This window comes from Corvus cornix, chromosome 7 (genome assembly GCF_000738735.6).
Source record: "Corvus cornix cornix isolate S_Up_H32 chromosome 7, ASM73873v5, whole genome shotgun sequence".
Lineage (NCBI taxonomy): Eukaryota > Metazoa > Chordata > Aves > Passeriformes > Corvidae > Corvus > Corvus cornix.
The window spans coordinates 6,647,415-6,666,138 of NC_046337.1; the positions used below are offsets into that span (position 1 = coordinate 6,647,415).

Consider the following 18,724-nt stretch of genomic DNA (forward strand, 5'->3'; position numbering starts at 1 on the left):
CTTATTGCTGTCTCCTTTGTTAGCAACACATACTGAGACAAGGGACAAGCTTCAGCTTGTACAGGAGATGTGTATAACAAGAAAGGCAATTACAGTTGTGGATCACAAAATTATAAGGAATTTATGTTCCTGATTGAAAATGGGAAACTGTCTTTTGCTTATCAACCAGCCAGTGCTGCTCAGGACACAATTCCCATGGCCCAAGCATAACCTGAATTGGAAGTGTGGCTGTGCAAGGTTATCATCATCTACATGTTACCTGAGAGCTTTCCCTTGATGTAAATACATAAAGAATATAGGTACATACACCTGTGAGCAAGCCATGGCCACAGACACAAGTGCTAATGTCAGAAATGGCTCTGTGACTATTAAATGCCTACAAGTATAGGCTGAATTTTACCTACACTGAAGGAAAAAAAAAAAATCAAAATTCAGGGCCAGGATGAGGGGTTAGTTTACTTAGCCTCAGTTTTCTCTCATTAGAGTCTAAACACACTGACTGTTTTGAATGCTTGGAGTTTGGTTTTCCTGTTTTCCTCAAGAGTCAGTTCTCCAAAAGTCTTCAGCTTCTAACCACAAACACGGTGGGTGACCATTAATACCTTAACTCAACAGTGCCTTGAACAGGTCTTTTCTGAAGAAAACAAAATCCCAAAGCACACACACTACCACCCACAAATGCCATTTTCATGATTTACTTAAACACCTGTTTACTTCCCGCACAGTACACTGCAATGTCTGTTTCTTCAACAAAATAAAAATCCTTTCAAATGATGCATCATGTACCAAAACGACACGATCTGTTCCTGGGCAGAACACCAGGTTTTCAAGAGAAACTTCAGTTTATGATGTCTCAATTAGAAGTAGCAGAATGTACCTATAAGCAAATCTAGAGGTAAGGCTTGAAGTCTGCTAACAAAACCATTTTGATTATACTATAAAAATTAGGACTGATAGTCGCACCAAAGGCTACAGAAAAAAGCAGTTGCACACCTCTGGCAATAAACCTTGAACATTAATGTAAATTTTCCTACACTCTGTTACTAAAAAGAAACCCACAAGCACTTTCAATAAAAAAATTATCAAGATTGATAGAGCTTACCTCTCGAAGTGTAGGTTTGCCTTTGAAAAAATCCGTGTTTTTGCTACTTTTTGGTGGGTTAAATCTTAAATTGAGGAAAGCACATCCATTGGCAATAGCCTCCAAGGGAGCTGGCCCCTCATATGGAAATCCAAGACCAACAAACAGCTGTAAAATAGAAAATGAGGGATTTCTTAATTTTTGTTATTCACAAAAAAGCTAAGAGCTAGCTTAAAACAAACAGTAACCTGTTCTAAATGCACCAGCCTAAAGAGAATGCAGTGCTAAGAAGAAAATGGGAGAAATTCAGCAGTTCACCCCCTCCCACCCAAGCAGTAATGGAATGTTCTGTAAAACACATCTGACAACCATCATCTGTAATGAGCTGAGGTGGTTTTTCATGGAGCTGAGGAAACAACAGTCCCTTTCAGGGCTTTTTTGAGGGGGGGCTGGGGGGAAATTGGTGGTTTGATTGGTGCTGAAATGGAATTTCTGGGGCTCTCCTACAGGTACAGGTTCTAAGGCAGCTACCTCCAGGAACAGCTGCACCAGTGTTTTCCCCACTCCCAAACCAGCCAAGCCGCTGGCTTTGCCAACAGGAACATGCGCCTGGCACACTAATTAAGCCTCCTAATTAAAACGGTAGGTGGCAGCAAACAGCAGCTCACGACACTGGACCGAGGCAGTAAGAGCTCGCAGGGGCTTCCAGAGGGTTCAACGCCTCCAAGGGAAACCGGAGGAAAAATCCATCCCAAAGCTTTTCCTGCACCTGCTGAGATTACAGGTGCTCTCGAAAAGGCACTGCTCTGTGCCAGTGAAACACATTAAACGGTTTTTTCGGAGTTGTTGGAAAAAATCTTGACCCCTTTCCTGGCCAAAGATAATGAAACCCCCTGAATTAAATACAGGATTCTTCATCTTCATTTGAATGTCTGTGTATGATGGGAGAATCACAAGCTCTGAGCTGGAACAGTAATTTCTCAGCACTGCTGCATAACAATGTGCACATACATACATATATATATATATATATAGCTACTGCTTTTATCAAGAAAATAAAGCACACCCTTCATAACTATGAGAATCATGCAATCAGGACACATATTCAAAGAGGTCAAGATATACTATTCTGCATTAAATCTTCTGCAACACAGAAATGAATCCCAGTAACAGAACATTCACAGCTGGGGGCTCTTCCTAGGAGCTGATCCTAACATGGAAGCATAAACTTGTAGTCAGCCCTGACGTGCACAGGCATTGCAGCATCAATCCTCCCCAACCCATGGCAACAACAGTATAAATTCAGAGTTGGCTCATTTTAGAAAAGCAAGTTAACACTTCTTAGCATAGCTGAGGATATACAATTTTCACTGCATGGAGCTGAATATTGTAATTTCAGTTCTCAGCATTCAGGTTAAAGAAGTTGCCTACTTGCAAAAACTTTCTCAACTATCTCACACATTTAAATCTTACAGAAACTCTCCAGTGGCTGATAACAAAAAGATCCAGAAAATGAATTCTACTAAAGACAGATAATCTAAATTCTCATTTTATATATGGCATAAGATAGCCCACCTTTCAGTCAGAAAAAAGCATGCTAAATATAATCTCAAAAGAGGCTGAATTTACAGCAAGATAATCTCTTGAAAATAATAAATTAAGGACATGAAACCATTTCATGCAGTCTGCACGTAAAATATTATTTATTTAAACTACTCCTTAGTTCAGGCAGAAAACCAGCTGAGAACCAGCAATTAAATCTATCTGAAGTATCAATTCTCCTATGATCCTGTGTTTGTCTGTTATGTAGGAGTGCTGGGTTGTTTGCTTAGTTTTGCACTTTTTTAATAAACCACTGCTGTGACCTGCTGAGTTCTGTGTCTGACTGGTCCATTTATTTAGGAGGAAGCTCCATGGGAAAAGAAACATGGGTTTATGTTTTGACAGCACAGAGCACACTGCCATCACTTAATCTATAATAAATAGCTTACCACCTGTTTCACATCCATTTTCCAACCTCACCTCTAAGCAGCACTGTTCCTTTGAAGGAAGAAAGAAGGATGTGTCTGGTCCCTAGAACAGGCTGCGTGTGTGTGTGCTGCCTGGTGGCCTGAGGTTGCAGCCCGGCTCACAGCTGCCTGCAGCCCCTCAAATCCTTCTTTCAGCCCTTCTATCACCCTCCAGCACATCATCATCAAGCCAGCTGAAATTCCCAAACTCAATCCAGACCCTTCTCCACAAAACTGTCCCTTATAAAGTGTCCTTGCCCATGGCAGGGGGTGGAACTAGATCATATTTAAGGTCCCTTTCAGCACAAACTGTTCTGTGAGTCTCTCTACGATTAATGTTCCTAGGTTAGGGAGTCAGTATTTTTGTCTGGTATAAAGAGCAAAACAGAAATATCTTACATGCCTCAAGAAAGTCACATTCATTATGATTAAAAGAGCAAGTATTAGAGAACACAGGCCTTTTCTGTAACTCACGATGCTCTCATTTGCTAATCCTTTGAATTACATGCTTGTTATTTCCAGAAAGGCTAAAACAATCTGTCAAGGTACTCCCTAAGAGTATGCAGCAAATACTGCAAGTCACTAACTGAAAAAGAGCTGAAAAAAAGAAAAAAGTAGAAATAACAATCAACCACTTTCAGTGACGCAAACATCCATCCTCAGTACAGACAAGGCTGTGGGGAAGACAAGGCTCTGTCCCACAGAGTAAAGATTTAGACCAGGTTGTGTTTCCCCTAATTTGTGATGTAAGTGTGCACTGCTGCCTCCCATATGGAAGGTGCTGACTATGGCTCTTAGGGTGATTTCTCATCGGATGTAGGTCTGGTAAGCCAGTCCAGCATGGGGAGGTACCCGCACCCTAGGGCTGAAGATCCATTTTGCAAAACTCCAAATGTGACTGTGTTGGTAACACCACAGTGGGCACACATGGCTAAAAATATTAGTCCTGATCTTACCCTGTTAGCTGCAGCAGAACTGCTGTGCAGAGTAGAATGTATGCTTTATGATTTACTGGTTGATTAGTGCTTGAAAAAAATTCATATTCTGTTTGTGAGCATTTTTCTCACCTTTCCGATGTTTCTGAAAGCAAAAGCCGTAATTTTTACTAGAGAGCTTTAAGTGGGCACAGGGCACTGATGCCTTAAGAGGCCTCCTAGAAACAGAGACTAGACAGGAGTAAGGGAATAAAAGCAGGTATTTTTTTGAAAGGCCTTCAAAGGTACCCCCTGGGGCCAGAGGCTACTGCCAAGGCAGACCCCAAGATGGACCACAAGTCACGAATTCTTCACACTTTTATAGGTTTGGTTAATTTGCATATCAGGATTAATTCTCCAGTTAATTTAATTCAGTTTAATGATGTAATTTCCCCTCTGCTTGCCCCCTTAGAGGCTCTTTGGTTTATACTTTTTGGGCCTAGGACAGTCTGGGTGTCCTTGAAGAGCGGGCCTGGAGAGGCTTTGTTATGTCTAACTACCATGAGAGAGCAGAAACTAACAGGCTACAAGAAACTTCAGAGTTACACACTAAGCAGTACAGAATTTGAAAAATATAGAAGTTAAAACCTAAGGCATCAGCACAGCCAGCTCTGCACATTGACACCCCACAGAACGTGGTGATTGCCAGAAGGAAGTTACACTGTAAAAGTCTATCTAAAAGAGATAACTGCCAATAAATACAGAAGTAGAATGATCATGGAAACAGCAGTGTGGGGTTGGTTTTTTTTAACCTGCTCCTTTTTAGTAAGGGCTGCTACCCATGTGTGTCTGTGCCTGTAAGCCTGCATGGACCAGAGAAAGGGATTTGTGTCTGCAACATCACTGGCCCAAATTGAGCAATGCAGGTGTTGAAACCCTTAGAGTTTGGTTTTCATAAGAAAGGCTCCTCAGGAATCTTTTCCACTTTTGTAATGAACTGAGCCTCTGGTTTGGAGTGCCAGACTTCTGAGTTGGCCACCCAGCATCACACCAGCCAAGACACCACTCTTGCTGCTGTAATGTAAATGGTCCTCTCCCAGCGCAGTAGCTAAGTGGAGACATCTCTGACACAAAACGTGACTCACAACCCCTCTCAGGAAAAGCAGTGTGTTTTTTGCTTTTTTTTTTTTTAGACTTTCAACTAATACTAAGCAATTTATTTGTGGAGTTTACAGCACCACATCAGACTACTATTAAAATAAGTAAGTAAACAGTCTTTCTAAATTATAGCCAAAAGTATAAAATAAGGAGTGAATGCTTTACTTCACTGACTGTAATTATGACTAGCTGAATAGCTAAGAAAAAAATTTCATATTCCAGAGACTAAATGCTGTAGTTCCATGCACAGGAGTGTTTATCTTCTCCTCTCCCCTTTCTAGCATTATTGAACTTTATCTAATTTATTCTGTCAGGCTGGTAGGTTGATCACCACTTTTATATGCCTCCTTACTGAACTTATATATTCTCTTCTGAACTCCAGAAAGAGGAGTATAGCAAAGGTTAAGTGTCTTGCCATATTGTGCTCAACAATACAAAATACTTTCTGCAAAAGCCAATCTCAAGTCGTTTGTGATTCAAACAACTTGAGAATAGAATCACTAGTTAAATGTCTTTTCAGCTGATTTTATGAAGTGTGTGGAAGTAAATATATATTCCTTCATAAAAGGCAATATGAAAACAAAGTTTGTTTGCCTATGTCTGTCTAAGCAGGGTGTTGGTTTTATTAATCCCCATACAGAAATCGCAAACCCCACTTAATAAAATAATTCAAACTCTCTCAAAAATTCACAGTGACTCGAAGGAAGAAGTTGCATCTGAAACTTTTTTGAAAGGAGAAATATTTCTCAATAATTCAACACTGGTTCCTCCAAGAGAGCCTGGTCCAACTCCTCCAGCTGCCCACTTGGCAAGGAGCCCTGTGAGTTGGCAGGAAGGCTGCCAGCTCGCCTACCCCATTCTCCTCCGACGTGATGAATGGCTTTACATCTCCTCATTAGGAACTGGAGACATGGCTCGTTTTTGTCATGCTCTACACAGCTGAAGCAGCCATGATGAATCTCAAGCAGCCCCTCCTGCCTGCAGAACTCCCTCCCTCCAAAATGTGCTGCTTTATAGTGCACATAGAACGAAATGGCAGCTGCATGCTGCCCGGAATAACTGTGTCCTACCAGCTACTGCAGGGACCAAAGACATTTTGGGAATGCAAAGCTCTGATTAAGAATCACAGGACTGAGCTGTCACCTATTGGTATTTTGCTGTCTAAGGACAAAGTGAAGCAGTGCAGCATAAGCTGACACTTCTGACTAGGCTGAACCACGTGATCTGTTAAATTATTATTTAGCTCTCCCTTTCTCAAAATCAGAACATTTGTCAGCTGACCTAACAAAAAACTGCTAACACAGTGTTGAAATCACAACCAATGACAGACAATCCTTGCCCTTGGTCTCAACACATCTGAAGGCTTCTGGAAGTTTAAGAACAAAGGTTGCTGTCTCCCTGCGATGCTCCAGACGAGCATTGTCCCCACAGATGTTCCCAGCCCAGAGTTACGGCCCTGATTATTCACACATTTGCAGCACATGGACAGTCTGGTGACAAAACCCCATAACTAAATTCATTAGGGGGCTCTGGTCATGTTGCCTAGTGAATAAAGTGATTATGATTAAAAATTGTCCTTGAACATCACTGCATGCGTGTGCACACACACACACGGGGCTCCTCTGGGCACAAAGCTCTTATCCAAGTCAGCCTGATTTTTGTGAAAAACCTGCACTTATTTTAGCAATTCAATCCATGATCCATCTGATACAAACACAATTGACCCACATAGACAGCAGATGGCCACTAGTGACAGGTGAGCAGTGTTTTGTACTAAGCTGCATTCAAGTATTGCCTCTTAAAGGGTATCAAAATCTGGAACTGTGACTATATGGGCAGCAAGAAGACTTAGAGCAAGTGTGTCTGTTGATCAACACTGACAGGTAACCATATGCTGAGGCAGAACAGCCAGAGTACCTAGGAGATACTAAGCATCAGCCAGCAAAAAAAATAAAAACCTCACCCACCCCCCCAACCCCCCTCCAACTGAAACGTTCAAACAAATTAGATGGGAGATCTCAGTTTCCACTTTCAGGTCCAGATGCTGCTGTTTTACTTTTTCTGTTCAATTAGATATATTGAAACCATATTAGACAGGAATAATAAGCAAAATGCATGATGCAATAAGCCATATTTAATTTCATTTTGTTGCAAAATCAGAAATACATTGCACCCTCATTTCCCTGACATGTATTACTAATACTTATGTATTAGGAGAAGCAGATGGACTATTAACAGCTTATCATCAGGGCAAAGTTTTTTTAGCCTGGCTGTATCCTAAATAAATAATTTCCTAAAAAGGAAAACAGCTTTTGTCATTTGCAAACCTTCTAACAAAAGTTCAGAAAAGCCATACAAAAATACTCTTTGGAGATGTAATTTTTAAAACCCTGTCTTTCTGATACAGGGTTCTGAAACATATTGATGATTTTCTCAGTGCCATCTACTAAGAAATGCAGCAAATTATGAAAAGGCTTTTCCCCAATGTTAAGAAAGAAAAAAAAAAAAATCAACCATAACCAGTGAACAACAATAGAATAAAAATCACTAAAATCTAAAATGCTCCAGGACTCTGACAACAGTACAGCACAGAGCCATACTTTTCACCAAATCCTTTTTGTGAAAAATAAGCAACTTACTGTCTCAGGAGCACTTCACAATCCCAACACAGTCTATTCTATCGGATGCTACAATTACTATTCAAATTCTGAGCGAAACAAGTCTGCTACCCCTGTGTCACAAAATCCATATTACTAAATTGCATAACACATAGATATCAACTTGAATTTGTCCTAAATTGAATGTCTTTGCATTGCATCTTAGAGCAAATATAATCAATAACAACTAGATGAGATATCTAGTTAATACTGAAAAGCAAGCTTTTTAATGTGATACATGCAAGATGGCTGACAAAAAATTAGAGAAAGACTTAGTTAAACGTAACTATTATTATGAACTGGTATTTGTATAGGGACTTCAGTAATTCTATAGGAAGTCCATTTGCTTATTTTACTATTTCAGTGAATAGAACACATGTTTTTTTAGGAGGTAGTCACTGTTCATGCTCAGGGTTATTACAAGGTCAATATTCTTCTCACATTATGATGAATGCAGGGATTTCATACTCCACACAGGCAAAAGCTGTGTAATCTCAGATTATCTATGATGAAAGCAAATGTTGACTTTTTAATATGCAACATTATGTGTGTCTGCATGCATCAACACACAATGGGTGCCTTTAAAAACTCATAATTTACCAACAGCTGTCACACAGAGATGTCAAATTACCATCATTTGCCTAAGTACTTAAAAAAAGAAGATCTCTGCAGTTGTGTGGGAAGCCTAAGAGGTGCTTGCTTTTTTCTTTTCTTTTTTTTTTTTTTTTAAGAGATTTTTCTGTGGAAGTGCACAGCAAGAAACTATCAACAGTGGTGCACTTCCACCACTGTTCCACCATTTAAAATTAGATTTTGCTAATTTTAAACATACAAACCCCTTCTTTCACCAACTTGAAGTTAAACATCCTATTTAAATGCAATCTACTGAAGTGTTTTAGTGCTGCAAAGTGCCAGAAAGATAATGGGAAGGGCACAGAATCCAGACAAAGCTTTCTAACTGTGGGGATGAAAGTTTATTTCAATGTATATCCCATCCCTTATCTTGAGTTCCCTTGACTCTGGAGCCACAGGCAAAGCACATCACGAAAAGCCACGCTCTTCTGCTCACTCTCTGTGCACAGCTGAAGCAGAGGAAGGACATGAATGGCAAATGAAGTGCAGCTTTGCTTTTCTCCCTGAGAGAGCAGGGTTGCTCTGGGTTAAAGTCATTGGGAGGGCAGAGCAAGCATGCAGCTGTACAGCTTTTGAATGTTACCTAACATTGACCTCAGGGATGTAAACTAGAGCACACTCTCAGCTGATAATCTCCTTGAGCTGAATATCACATTCAAGAAAATGAAAAATGCATTTATCCCTGTTTCTCAAGCTGGTTGTTAAATGTGACTGTGTGTTGTCATCCCAAATTTCTAATTTGAGCTGTCAATCCACCAAACACGGACATGATGAAAAACGTATTCTTGGCACACAACTTAAGCTCCTTTACACATGATAATTTTTTCCAGTGCTTTTAAATTAAGAGCTTATTCATAGGAGGTGAAATGCACGCACTTCAGACACCCTCTATCTGGAGCTATTTTTTGCCACCACTCCTGCTCGACGAACTTACTTTGGTTTCTCTCAGCAGAAATTGCAAATCCCGCCCACTGAGTATTCCATGGTTTTTTACATAGCCAGGAATGTACATGGTGCTTGTCCCATGAACAGTCCCATGGACCTCCATATAGGTGTGGATGACATCCAGATAAGCCTTCTTGTCCTGTAATGGCAAGGAAAAAATATTTTCAGTCATTACAAATTTGAACAAGCAGTATTTAATCAGAGCTGTTCTTTATCTCCTGTACCACAAAAGCCAGGAAGAGAAGAAGTTAATTCATTCCTATTTGATTTCTATAATATTTGATCTTTCATTATGTTATTAGTTTGGTTTTCTACTAAACTGGAAGAAAACTGCAGCTTTTTCACTCATAGTCGAGGTATAAAGAAATCAATACCAAGGCCCTCTTAACTTCTAACTGGACAAAAAACAGGACACCATCAGACAGCTGTAATCTCTGCATGCCTCAACAATACTTGGCTTAAAATTACAGAAAACTCATTTTGAAATATCAAATTTTCACTGATTTTGTCAAAGATGCAAAATAATTATCTTCTTTGTGAAGTCAGATGCAGTCTTGCCAACTGAATAACTGAACACACTCCTTTAAATACCCAGTGTTTGAGTTCCATGAGAGACCTACAAATATTCCACCTACCTGAAGTTTTAGAGGCATTTTGGAAAAGACCCAGAGAAGAACAATGGCTTTAATGTTGCATCAAAAAAAAAAAAAAAAAATTAAGAAAAAATAGTACACCATCCTAGTTTGCACACAAGAATTACTTTAATTTTCAGTGCCATATGTTTTTTGAGTTTTAAAGACTACTGGCATTCCAAGGCAATTAGCTGAAGACTGTATTTACACGCAGTCTGCAACGCAGATCAGAAGACTTTCCTTCAATATTTGCACATAGTCTTAGTAATAGCTCTAAAATCAGGCAACAAGTCGCCATACTTCTTGGCAGCAAGAGAGTTTTTACGAATTCTACTTTCACTCACTATTTTTGTCATGTAAATTCTGTGCAGTGTTCCTCCACAGCCCTGTGGGAAACCTGGCCAACAATTGTACTGAAGTTCATTCAAAGGACAAGTTAGGCTGATGAAAATCCTGTCTTTTCCAATCCTGGAGGAGCAGATATCAGGCCTAGGAGGATGAGTGCTACTTCTTACAGCTTCCTTGCTGAATTAGTTGTTGCAGAGGGTATTTAATGTCCATAACAATGGCTTCTCCCTTCAGCCTGCACTGCTGGTGACCTGCCTCTGCTGGGGAGGATGGGCTGACTCATCTCTGAATGTCCCTCCTGGCAGCTCTGCCAAGGCTGCACCAGCCAGACACTGTCCTGGCCTAAGTGTTACATAAAACAGCCAACAGATAAAGATGCTTTCTTGTTCAATGTGGCTGCTGTTGTTATTAATTAACACAAATTATTCAAACAACTGAAAGGTTGCTCCATTTTTCACTTTAAATCTGAATTACTCTGTAAGACATGTTCTCACGTAATTGTTAAAATACCATAATTAGGAACTTTGAGAAACTCATACACTTTGTCAAGAGAAAATCCATTTAGAACTTTTTTCTTTGGAAATGAGCAGGAGAAATATGAAAGGAATGGCCTGCTCTTGTTTCCAGAGGATACCTTAATCCTGCCTGCCTGGCTTTTAATATATCCAGAACTTTGGAGTGTTCAGGGTTCTGAATGGAAGAGAAGGCAAGGAAGCAACAGGTACTACTGACATGATCCACCTGCAGCAACAACATCAAGGCACTTGCCTCAGATTTTACTGGCTCATGACACAAACCCTGGTGACACAAATGCACTCTAAATCAAGAAAAATTTGACAAACGAGCAGCTTGAAAGAACAAAACCAAGATTACCTAAAATTGCACTTCTTTTCAAGATTGCAATAACAATTTTACAAACCTTTTACAGAATATTTAGCTGTTTTAAAATGACATTAACCATGCACAGCCTTAACTGGGAATATTGCTTAGGCATATGACTGACTTCTTTCCCAATTCAGAGTCTAAAACCACAGATAAAACATTTATTATCCTAGACAGAATCAAAGCCCAACCTTATTTACTTCTAGTCAAAACCAGCTGCTTTCATAATCATCTATAAAGTACCACAAAATACTATTACCACCTTATACTTTACCTCAAGCTCACCAACATTTGCCTCCTTTTGCAATTAAGTAGTCCTGAATTTCCACATTCTTTGCAGACAAGTGTTATTTTGGATCATAAAAGTATATATTCTAGGAAGCCACCTCACAAAAATAATCAGGACACATAATCAAATTCTAGACATTGAAAACAGTGAATTAGAAAATGAGAGAGTGCAAAAATGGCATTTATAAATAGAAAGGCTACATGTAAATAAAGCAAGGAATGTGACTTGCAAACAAAATATTAACATTCCTTCAACTATTTATCCACTTCCTGAGTTTGCTCACTTGGGAGCAGATATAATTATTCTTTTATCTTAAACCACTTGAACTTTACTTTCTCCAAGATGAATTCAAAGAGACAAGGTCATGAGCTGCTGGGGAGTAATGCAAACCTGACATTCTCTGCAGTTTGTATCAGACTGCACTGTTCACCCTGCTGTCCGTACTGCAAACCTCGACTTAGAGGATGGAAGATAATCACATTTAAAAAAAGGCAAATTATTTCTCCTCAGAACCAAAATGGAAATGTAACAGTGAGTAACAGCTACACAGACCTTTTCTGAAACAATTTTTCAGCAGCTAAAATAAACATGCCATTCAGGAAAGTACTTTTTGTTGATCACTGACTGCATAACTGTTATTACTGTTCATCAATCATTTCCACCTACTTTTAAAAGCATCATGATAAGGCCTTTCTCAGCAAAGCAATCAAGTGACAACTTGTTTGAGAAGTCTCTCCCTAGGACAATGTTGACAAGAAGACACAGTATGAAGACGTGAAATTTTAAGTTTGGTGGGTGAAAAATTTAAATATAAAAGCTACAAAAATATGTGGTGGAAACACAATTCATCAAAAACTAAATTCTGCTTTTAGTTCTCTCAGTGTAGTAGCTGGTGGTAATTAACAACTCTGCTTTACCAACAGTTTGCCAGTCCAAGGTAATGACAGTATTTTGTAATTTTGGACCATTCGGGTACACTCACAGAACACCAAAAATTCAGCACTGAATGAAACCAAGCACTGCTACAGGCCAACTACATAGAGAAGAGCTTGATTTAGGGTTCTCAACTGCTTTATGGCTTGAAAGTTCAGACTGCAAAACATATGTAAAACAGCCCGTATATCCAGCCTCGCTTCCTTGCATTGAAAAATTCAGAAGGCAATGGTTTTATAAAGCTTGACAAATGTAATTCAGAAAAGCCAGTACTGGGATACATCTTTGTGTGTATCCTAAAAGCATACTGTTAGAAGTCTTATCATTTGGGTGCTTATGTGTGGAAGTGTCAAGTCAAAAGTGAGCCAAAATGCAGTGTACGTGCAATGTATGACAATCGAGATTGTGACACAAACATAATCTCTGCTTGAGAACTGTCACCCTCTCAAAGACTTCTCAAGACATCCCTGAATAAAGAAAATTCTGTCTACCAGGGAGCTAGAAGAGAGCACAAAGGCTGGGGAATATTAAGAGAGTCAAATACATACAGTGTTTTACAGGGGTAAATCACAAAGAATAGATTAATTCTCCTGGAACTCAAATATGAAAGTTTCAAACTGCCCTGAATTCATAAATGGATGTAGAGAGGATTCAGTGACTCATGGCTAGCAAGTATGAACTCTACACTGAACAAGTTATCTGAAATTTAAATAAAGAGTTAACTATGTAACCACATAAACCCATCAAAATTACAGTAGTCAGTTCTTCCTGTCCAAGGAAATCCTCTCTCACCAAACTGGTAGTGTTCTCTAAAGAAGCCAATCAGCTTGTAGGAGTTCTTTGAAGTTCTTAAAGGAATGAAATCTCTTGGAGAGAGATTGGGAATCACTCCTGTGAATTAACAGTCATCATGTGAATGAGAATGGAGAAGTGACAAAAGCATGCTGTCATTATTCACAGTAGCAAAACTCAAACTAACTTCAAAATGTTGCATAAAAACATCATAATATTGAACACCTGGGTTTTTAAAGCTTTTGAAAAAGTCCCCTCAGTAATCTAAGGGACAGAGAGACTAGAAAAGAGACTAGAGAGTTGATAAATTCAACTGTCACCAAACCCGGGAATAAACTCTCCAAGCAGTTAGTTAGGTTAGAAAGCTGACATTACTTTATTAGCAGCAATGGATGCATGGGGAATTCTCCCCAAAGTATGCATGCCCAGTAACCTAAAAGACCAGATTATATTCCTGAAACTAATACATATTCATCACATTTTCTAAATACATGTGCATGTGCTAATTATTGCCATGGACTTGTTTGGATATGGTTCTAGATCTTTTGATGAATTTTTTTCTCCTTGAGAGTATCTCAAAGATGTCATCAGGTCACGATGTAGTTCTCTTATCCTTCTTTTCTCTAACACACAATCCTCATTCCCAAAACTAAGATATCAGCTAGTACATATTAATCACTGATAGAAATAAACAAGGAGGCATTAGCTGGCACAAGACTTATTAGTCTCAGACACAGGGAGTTAACACAAGGCCACATTAATCTCTGGCATTTGTACTAAGCACTGTATGGTACAAAACTAAGCATTAACCATGAATGTGGGGATCACACACTATGTGCTAAAGTTAAAAGAATTTTCCGACATCTTTCCCCATCGCTGCATAGACTTCACAGAAATAAAACCTGTTTGCTAACATAACTAAAGTGACACAAATGTTAAAAACTAGCCTTCACTTCAAGTGTGGAAAAAAACTCCTGAGCTAACCAGTGTTACTCAAGAACAAAGACTTTGCATTATACTAACATATGATTATGGACCATGAAAAAAATCAGTCCATTGTTCAGTAGCAGTCAGTTCACCCACCAACCAAGTAAATGATAGGAATTATTTGGAAAGAAATTCAGAAATAAAGAGAATATTATTGAACTATTCTATAAAAAACATTCTCTCCCTCCTCACACACTGCTGCACTTCTGGTCCATTTTCTCAAAAAGAAGCTGAAGACATTGGACAGTGCTCTGAGAGGGGTAAGAAGGATCCAAGATACAGGACAGTGTCCACTGTTACACACAGAAATCTGCAAGAAATTCTTTAACAATTCCTCAGTTGAAAAAGACAAATTGTCAGAATATGAGGGAGGTTTACAAAACCACAGTTGGCATGAAGAACATGGATAGTGTGACTGGCTATTCAAAATGTCCTATAGAAAGATACCCAAAAAAGCTCTTCGGGGGTAGGTTTAGAAAAATGCCCAGGTTAGCAGTTTCTCCTGCAAAAGGTCATAGATTTGAGGGACTCCATTACAGAGAAAGTTGCAGAGGCAAAAAAAGTTTGCATAGGTTCATAATCAAACAAACACTTTGAAATCACCTCTTACTGAGATCTCTAGAATGCGTGAACAGACAGTTTATCAACAGAGAAACAGATTCAGGAATTACCCCAAGTTAGAAAAGCTGGAAAGAGAGAGAATTTGCAAGGGAAGTATTATATAACTTTGCCATGCTCATGCTCTTCCTGAATGTCCATTTATGGCTTCTTTTTTAGGCACCATATATCTCTGAATAAAACACACATTGGCACATATTAGTTTTGCACAAACAATGAATAAAACATCTCAGTGAAGACTCAGGATTTCTGGCAGAGCTTGAAGAACCCTATCCAGTTCCCTATCCTCATCTTTATCTTTTTCATCCATGAAGGTTTGGGGTTTTTTAAACACCGAGGTTTTCCCAAGATTTGACAATCTCATTGTCATGCAATGCACACCAACACCTAGGCAGCAATTTCCCGCCCTTTGAATGGAAATTTCCAGAACCAACAATGAGATATCCTTGTGCACTGTAAGTGCTGAAGGAGAAAAGTGAAGGAGTACAGTTGAAAGTAGGAAGTGGACCACAGGAAGAAAAGGTTGTGTTGGTTTTGTGCTAGCCAAATAACAATAGATGATTGTGTTAATCAGTGCTGTAAGACCTCATGAATTCATTTTGCAGCTGAAGAGTTCTGCAAAGTGAGAAGCTGATCACTGACCTGACAGGTAAATATCCACAAAAAAGTAGTTTTCATTCTTTCTTCAAAATCAATTAAATTCTAATTTTCATATTAAATGTTAAAGAATAACCCTTTAAAAGAGTATGCTTATTTACTGCAGTCATTTGCTTTGATTGACTTGTTTCTGATCCACACTGCTTTCAGAAGGAAATGGTGAATTTCAGAAATGTTGCTGAACTAAAGTGTCTGGCTCATTTCAATTTGTTATATTTGTGGCATAAGGCAGGACAGTGCTCCTGGTGCCAGGCCTTAGGGTAACTTTTGATTGATTGATAAGCCCCCAGTGCTGCTTCACATTTTTGGAGGAACATAAGATAGTACTATCAAGAAACAAATTTGTGAGTGCACTGACCACATGGGAGAAAAGGTGAGAAAGAACTTTTGTCCCTTTACTTATTTTTCTTTTATGCTGGAATGAAATATTTATTCAAAGTACAATGCTAAACATGAAGTACAAAAACCAACCAGAAGGAAGGGACTTTCCTCCCACTTCATGCAAGAGGGCATATGATGGGGAAATTACATTTCATTAAATGTCCCCTGGAGCTATAAAGAGGAGACATTAGTGTGAACAGCCTCGGTGATGGGCTTTCCCATTGAGAACAAGCTAAAGGTAACCATTTCCAATGCAGTTCTTCAAAAGTTGCTGTGCAGGCAGTATGTATTTAAGAAGAATGCCCAGCTTGTCAAGTGGCATTAATAAGGAACTCACGCATTATTTTGCCTCTAAACATAGAAATATTTTCAAGACAGCTCCAATAAACTATAATAAAATACTAAAGCAATACACTTACGCATTGATACCTATTTTCTGATACAAGCAACCTTCTGACTTCTCTCATAGAACCCTACAAAAAAAAATAGCAAATACTGCAAAATGAATCTTGACTCTTTCTGTCTTCTAGGATTAAGGGTCAAATTAGTGGAATAGTATAACAGTTAAGTTATAGAAAAAAGAACAAAGACTTAGAAACAGGAGCTAAGGCAACATGAAAGGCTTCAAACATTCTCTTTTAATTGGAATGTTCTGTAATTAAAGCCAATTTTGATAATGGAGAGCATTATGGGTTTCACACACATTTTATTATCTCCTTTTTTTCCCCTCACTTTGGCATAGATAGGACTCTCTTGTACTGCCAAAAATCTCAGACAAAACCCCAAACCTTTAATCCCAACAAACACTTTTCCAAAACTTGGCAAATGTTGCCCTTCATAGCTTACCTCTAAAGATAACCTTTAGAAATGTGGCAAAATTCTTTACAACCTCCTGTCTGTAATCCTTAACCCACCTAGGACTGATTTAGGTATTAGAGGGAAATAAATCAGATTTGTCTTACACCCTCTGCAGCACATCCTTCCTGACCTCAAGAGGTATACCCAGACTTGGCCACTCTGATATGGGATAGATGGCACTGGGCTCAGGCACAGAAAAGGATCCATATCCATGCCTATATAAACCCATGGTGGTTTATATACCCCCAGGGAGAAGAGGCCCTGTGCATACTTCAGTTCCACTTCAGCCTGCTAGGTTTAAAATTAAACAGTTGATTTGCAGCTGCTATTCCCCAAAAGCACCATCGTCTGGGGATGGGAACGCTCTCTCCTCCATGCTGTGCTCCTCTAATGACTGATCAGCCCCAGCAGTGACACGTGTACTCTGTGCAGATTACACTTCTTGTTAATTGGCCGTGTTCAGTAGAGAGAACAGGAGCAGGATAAATAGATTAGTCTGGTTCCATACAAGCCGTGGTGGCAGATGAAAAGAGCACTGAACAGGGAAAATGAAAGAAACGTGGAAAAAGCAAATTACACAGACACAAGATTAGTTCAGGCTTTCCCTTGATCACAAGAATTGGATTTTATCACTCCAGATAAGAAATCCCACACTGTAACTGATTCAAAGTCTATCTGCAGTGATTTGCACGTAATATACCAGTGCATATGGGCATGACTGCAATTACAATCTGCAAGTTACAGTTTTAATGTGCTCGATGTTACCAGCATACAGTACACATATTAATATGGCCAGATACCAAATCAAACATCTTGCAAAAACAAGACAGGCAATACTGATAGAAACACAGCAGTGACTTGAAAAGCACCACTTTAAAAAATGATACAAAGGTCTTGGCTGAGAGTTCCTAATGGTGGAAAGGGGACCTGCCTAACAATGAGACAGTATTTCCTTTTGGATTTGGTGCTGGTATGGCCCACGTGCCCTTTGCAAACATTCACATTTCAAGAGGAATGTGAATAATCTTGAGAGGGTTCAGAGAAAGTAGACATGTGAGAACACTTAAGGATTAGAAAGCACAAAGCTCTCAGGGGTTCAGCATATACAGGCTTTTCAGGAGATGACTATGGGTAACTTTGACCTCAACCTATATATTCCTAGAGGGCAACAGAACAGAAGCATTATCAGTCCAGTTGAGAAAGTCTATAACTGCCACTAAGATGGGAAACAACCATATGGAAATGTGTACCAGAAATAATGCAAAGTCTTAAGGGAGAAGGGAATTATTGGAGGACTTCACCAAAGGAAACAGTGGGCTTTCCATTGTGTGCTATTTAAAAATCAAGACTGGATGTTATTTTCCAAAAAGCAGTGTTTTAGTCTTAATCCATAAATATCCTGTGTGCCATACAGAATCTGAGACTAATCACTGATCTTCCCTCTGGGCATATAAACTATCAATACATATTTCTGAATCCATGCAGACTGAATAAACCAAGGAAGATATCTGTGTCAGTGAAAAACATCCCGGTGACTAAGGAGCTGTCTTGTTCCTTAAATCCAACTAGTATTCAACAGGTTCTTCTGCTGATGTGCACTGCAAGTCAGTCAGGAAGTTTAGATGATTATTCCATGCTGCTGTTCTTGAGAGACTGAGATCAGTCATAAATAAAAGTACAAGTAGAGTCACAAGCAAAAGTAAAAGAGCCTAAGCTCAAAAAGACTCGAAGAAAGGATCCCAGCTCTGCTCCAGCACTCTGCAGATACAAGAGACTGTAGACAGGTCCTTCTATACCATGAGCCAAACAGAACAAATACTTTCATAGTATTTACTACATATTTTTCTCAGCACAGTAGCCAAGAAGCATCCAGCTCTACCTGTTCTGCTACCACTGCCAATATTCTACTGTTTCTATCAAGTTTTAGTTTTGTTTTGTCTCACAGATGGA

General features: G+C 39.2%; 1 protein-coding gene across 3 annotated transcripts in view; it reads right to left on the reverse strand.

Moving 5' to 3' along the window:
* Positions 1-18,724, reverse strand: part of MGAT5 (alpha-1,6-mannosylglycoprotein 6-beta-N-acetylglucosaminyltransferase) — a 116,937-nt gene that overhangs the window by 13,538 nt on the left and 84,675 nt on the right. For all 3 annotated transcript variants that reach the window (XM_039555310.1, XM_039555312.1, XM_039555311.1), the window contains 2 exons: positions 9,387-9,536; positions 1,103-1,249 (listed from right to left, as the gene is read on the reverse strand). In XM_039555310.1, coding sequence (XP_039411244.1) covers positions 1,103-1,249; positions 9,387-9,536 — 297 coding nt within the window. The remainder of the gene's footprint in view (positions 1-1,102; positions 1,250-9,386; positions 9,537-18,724) is intronic.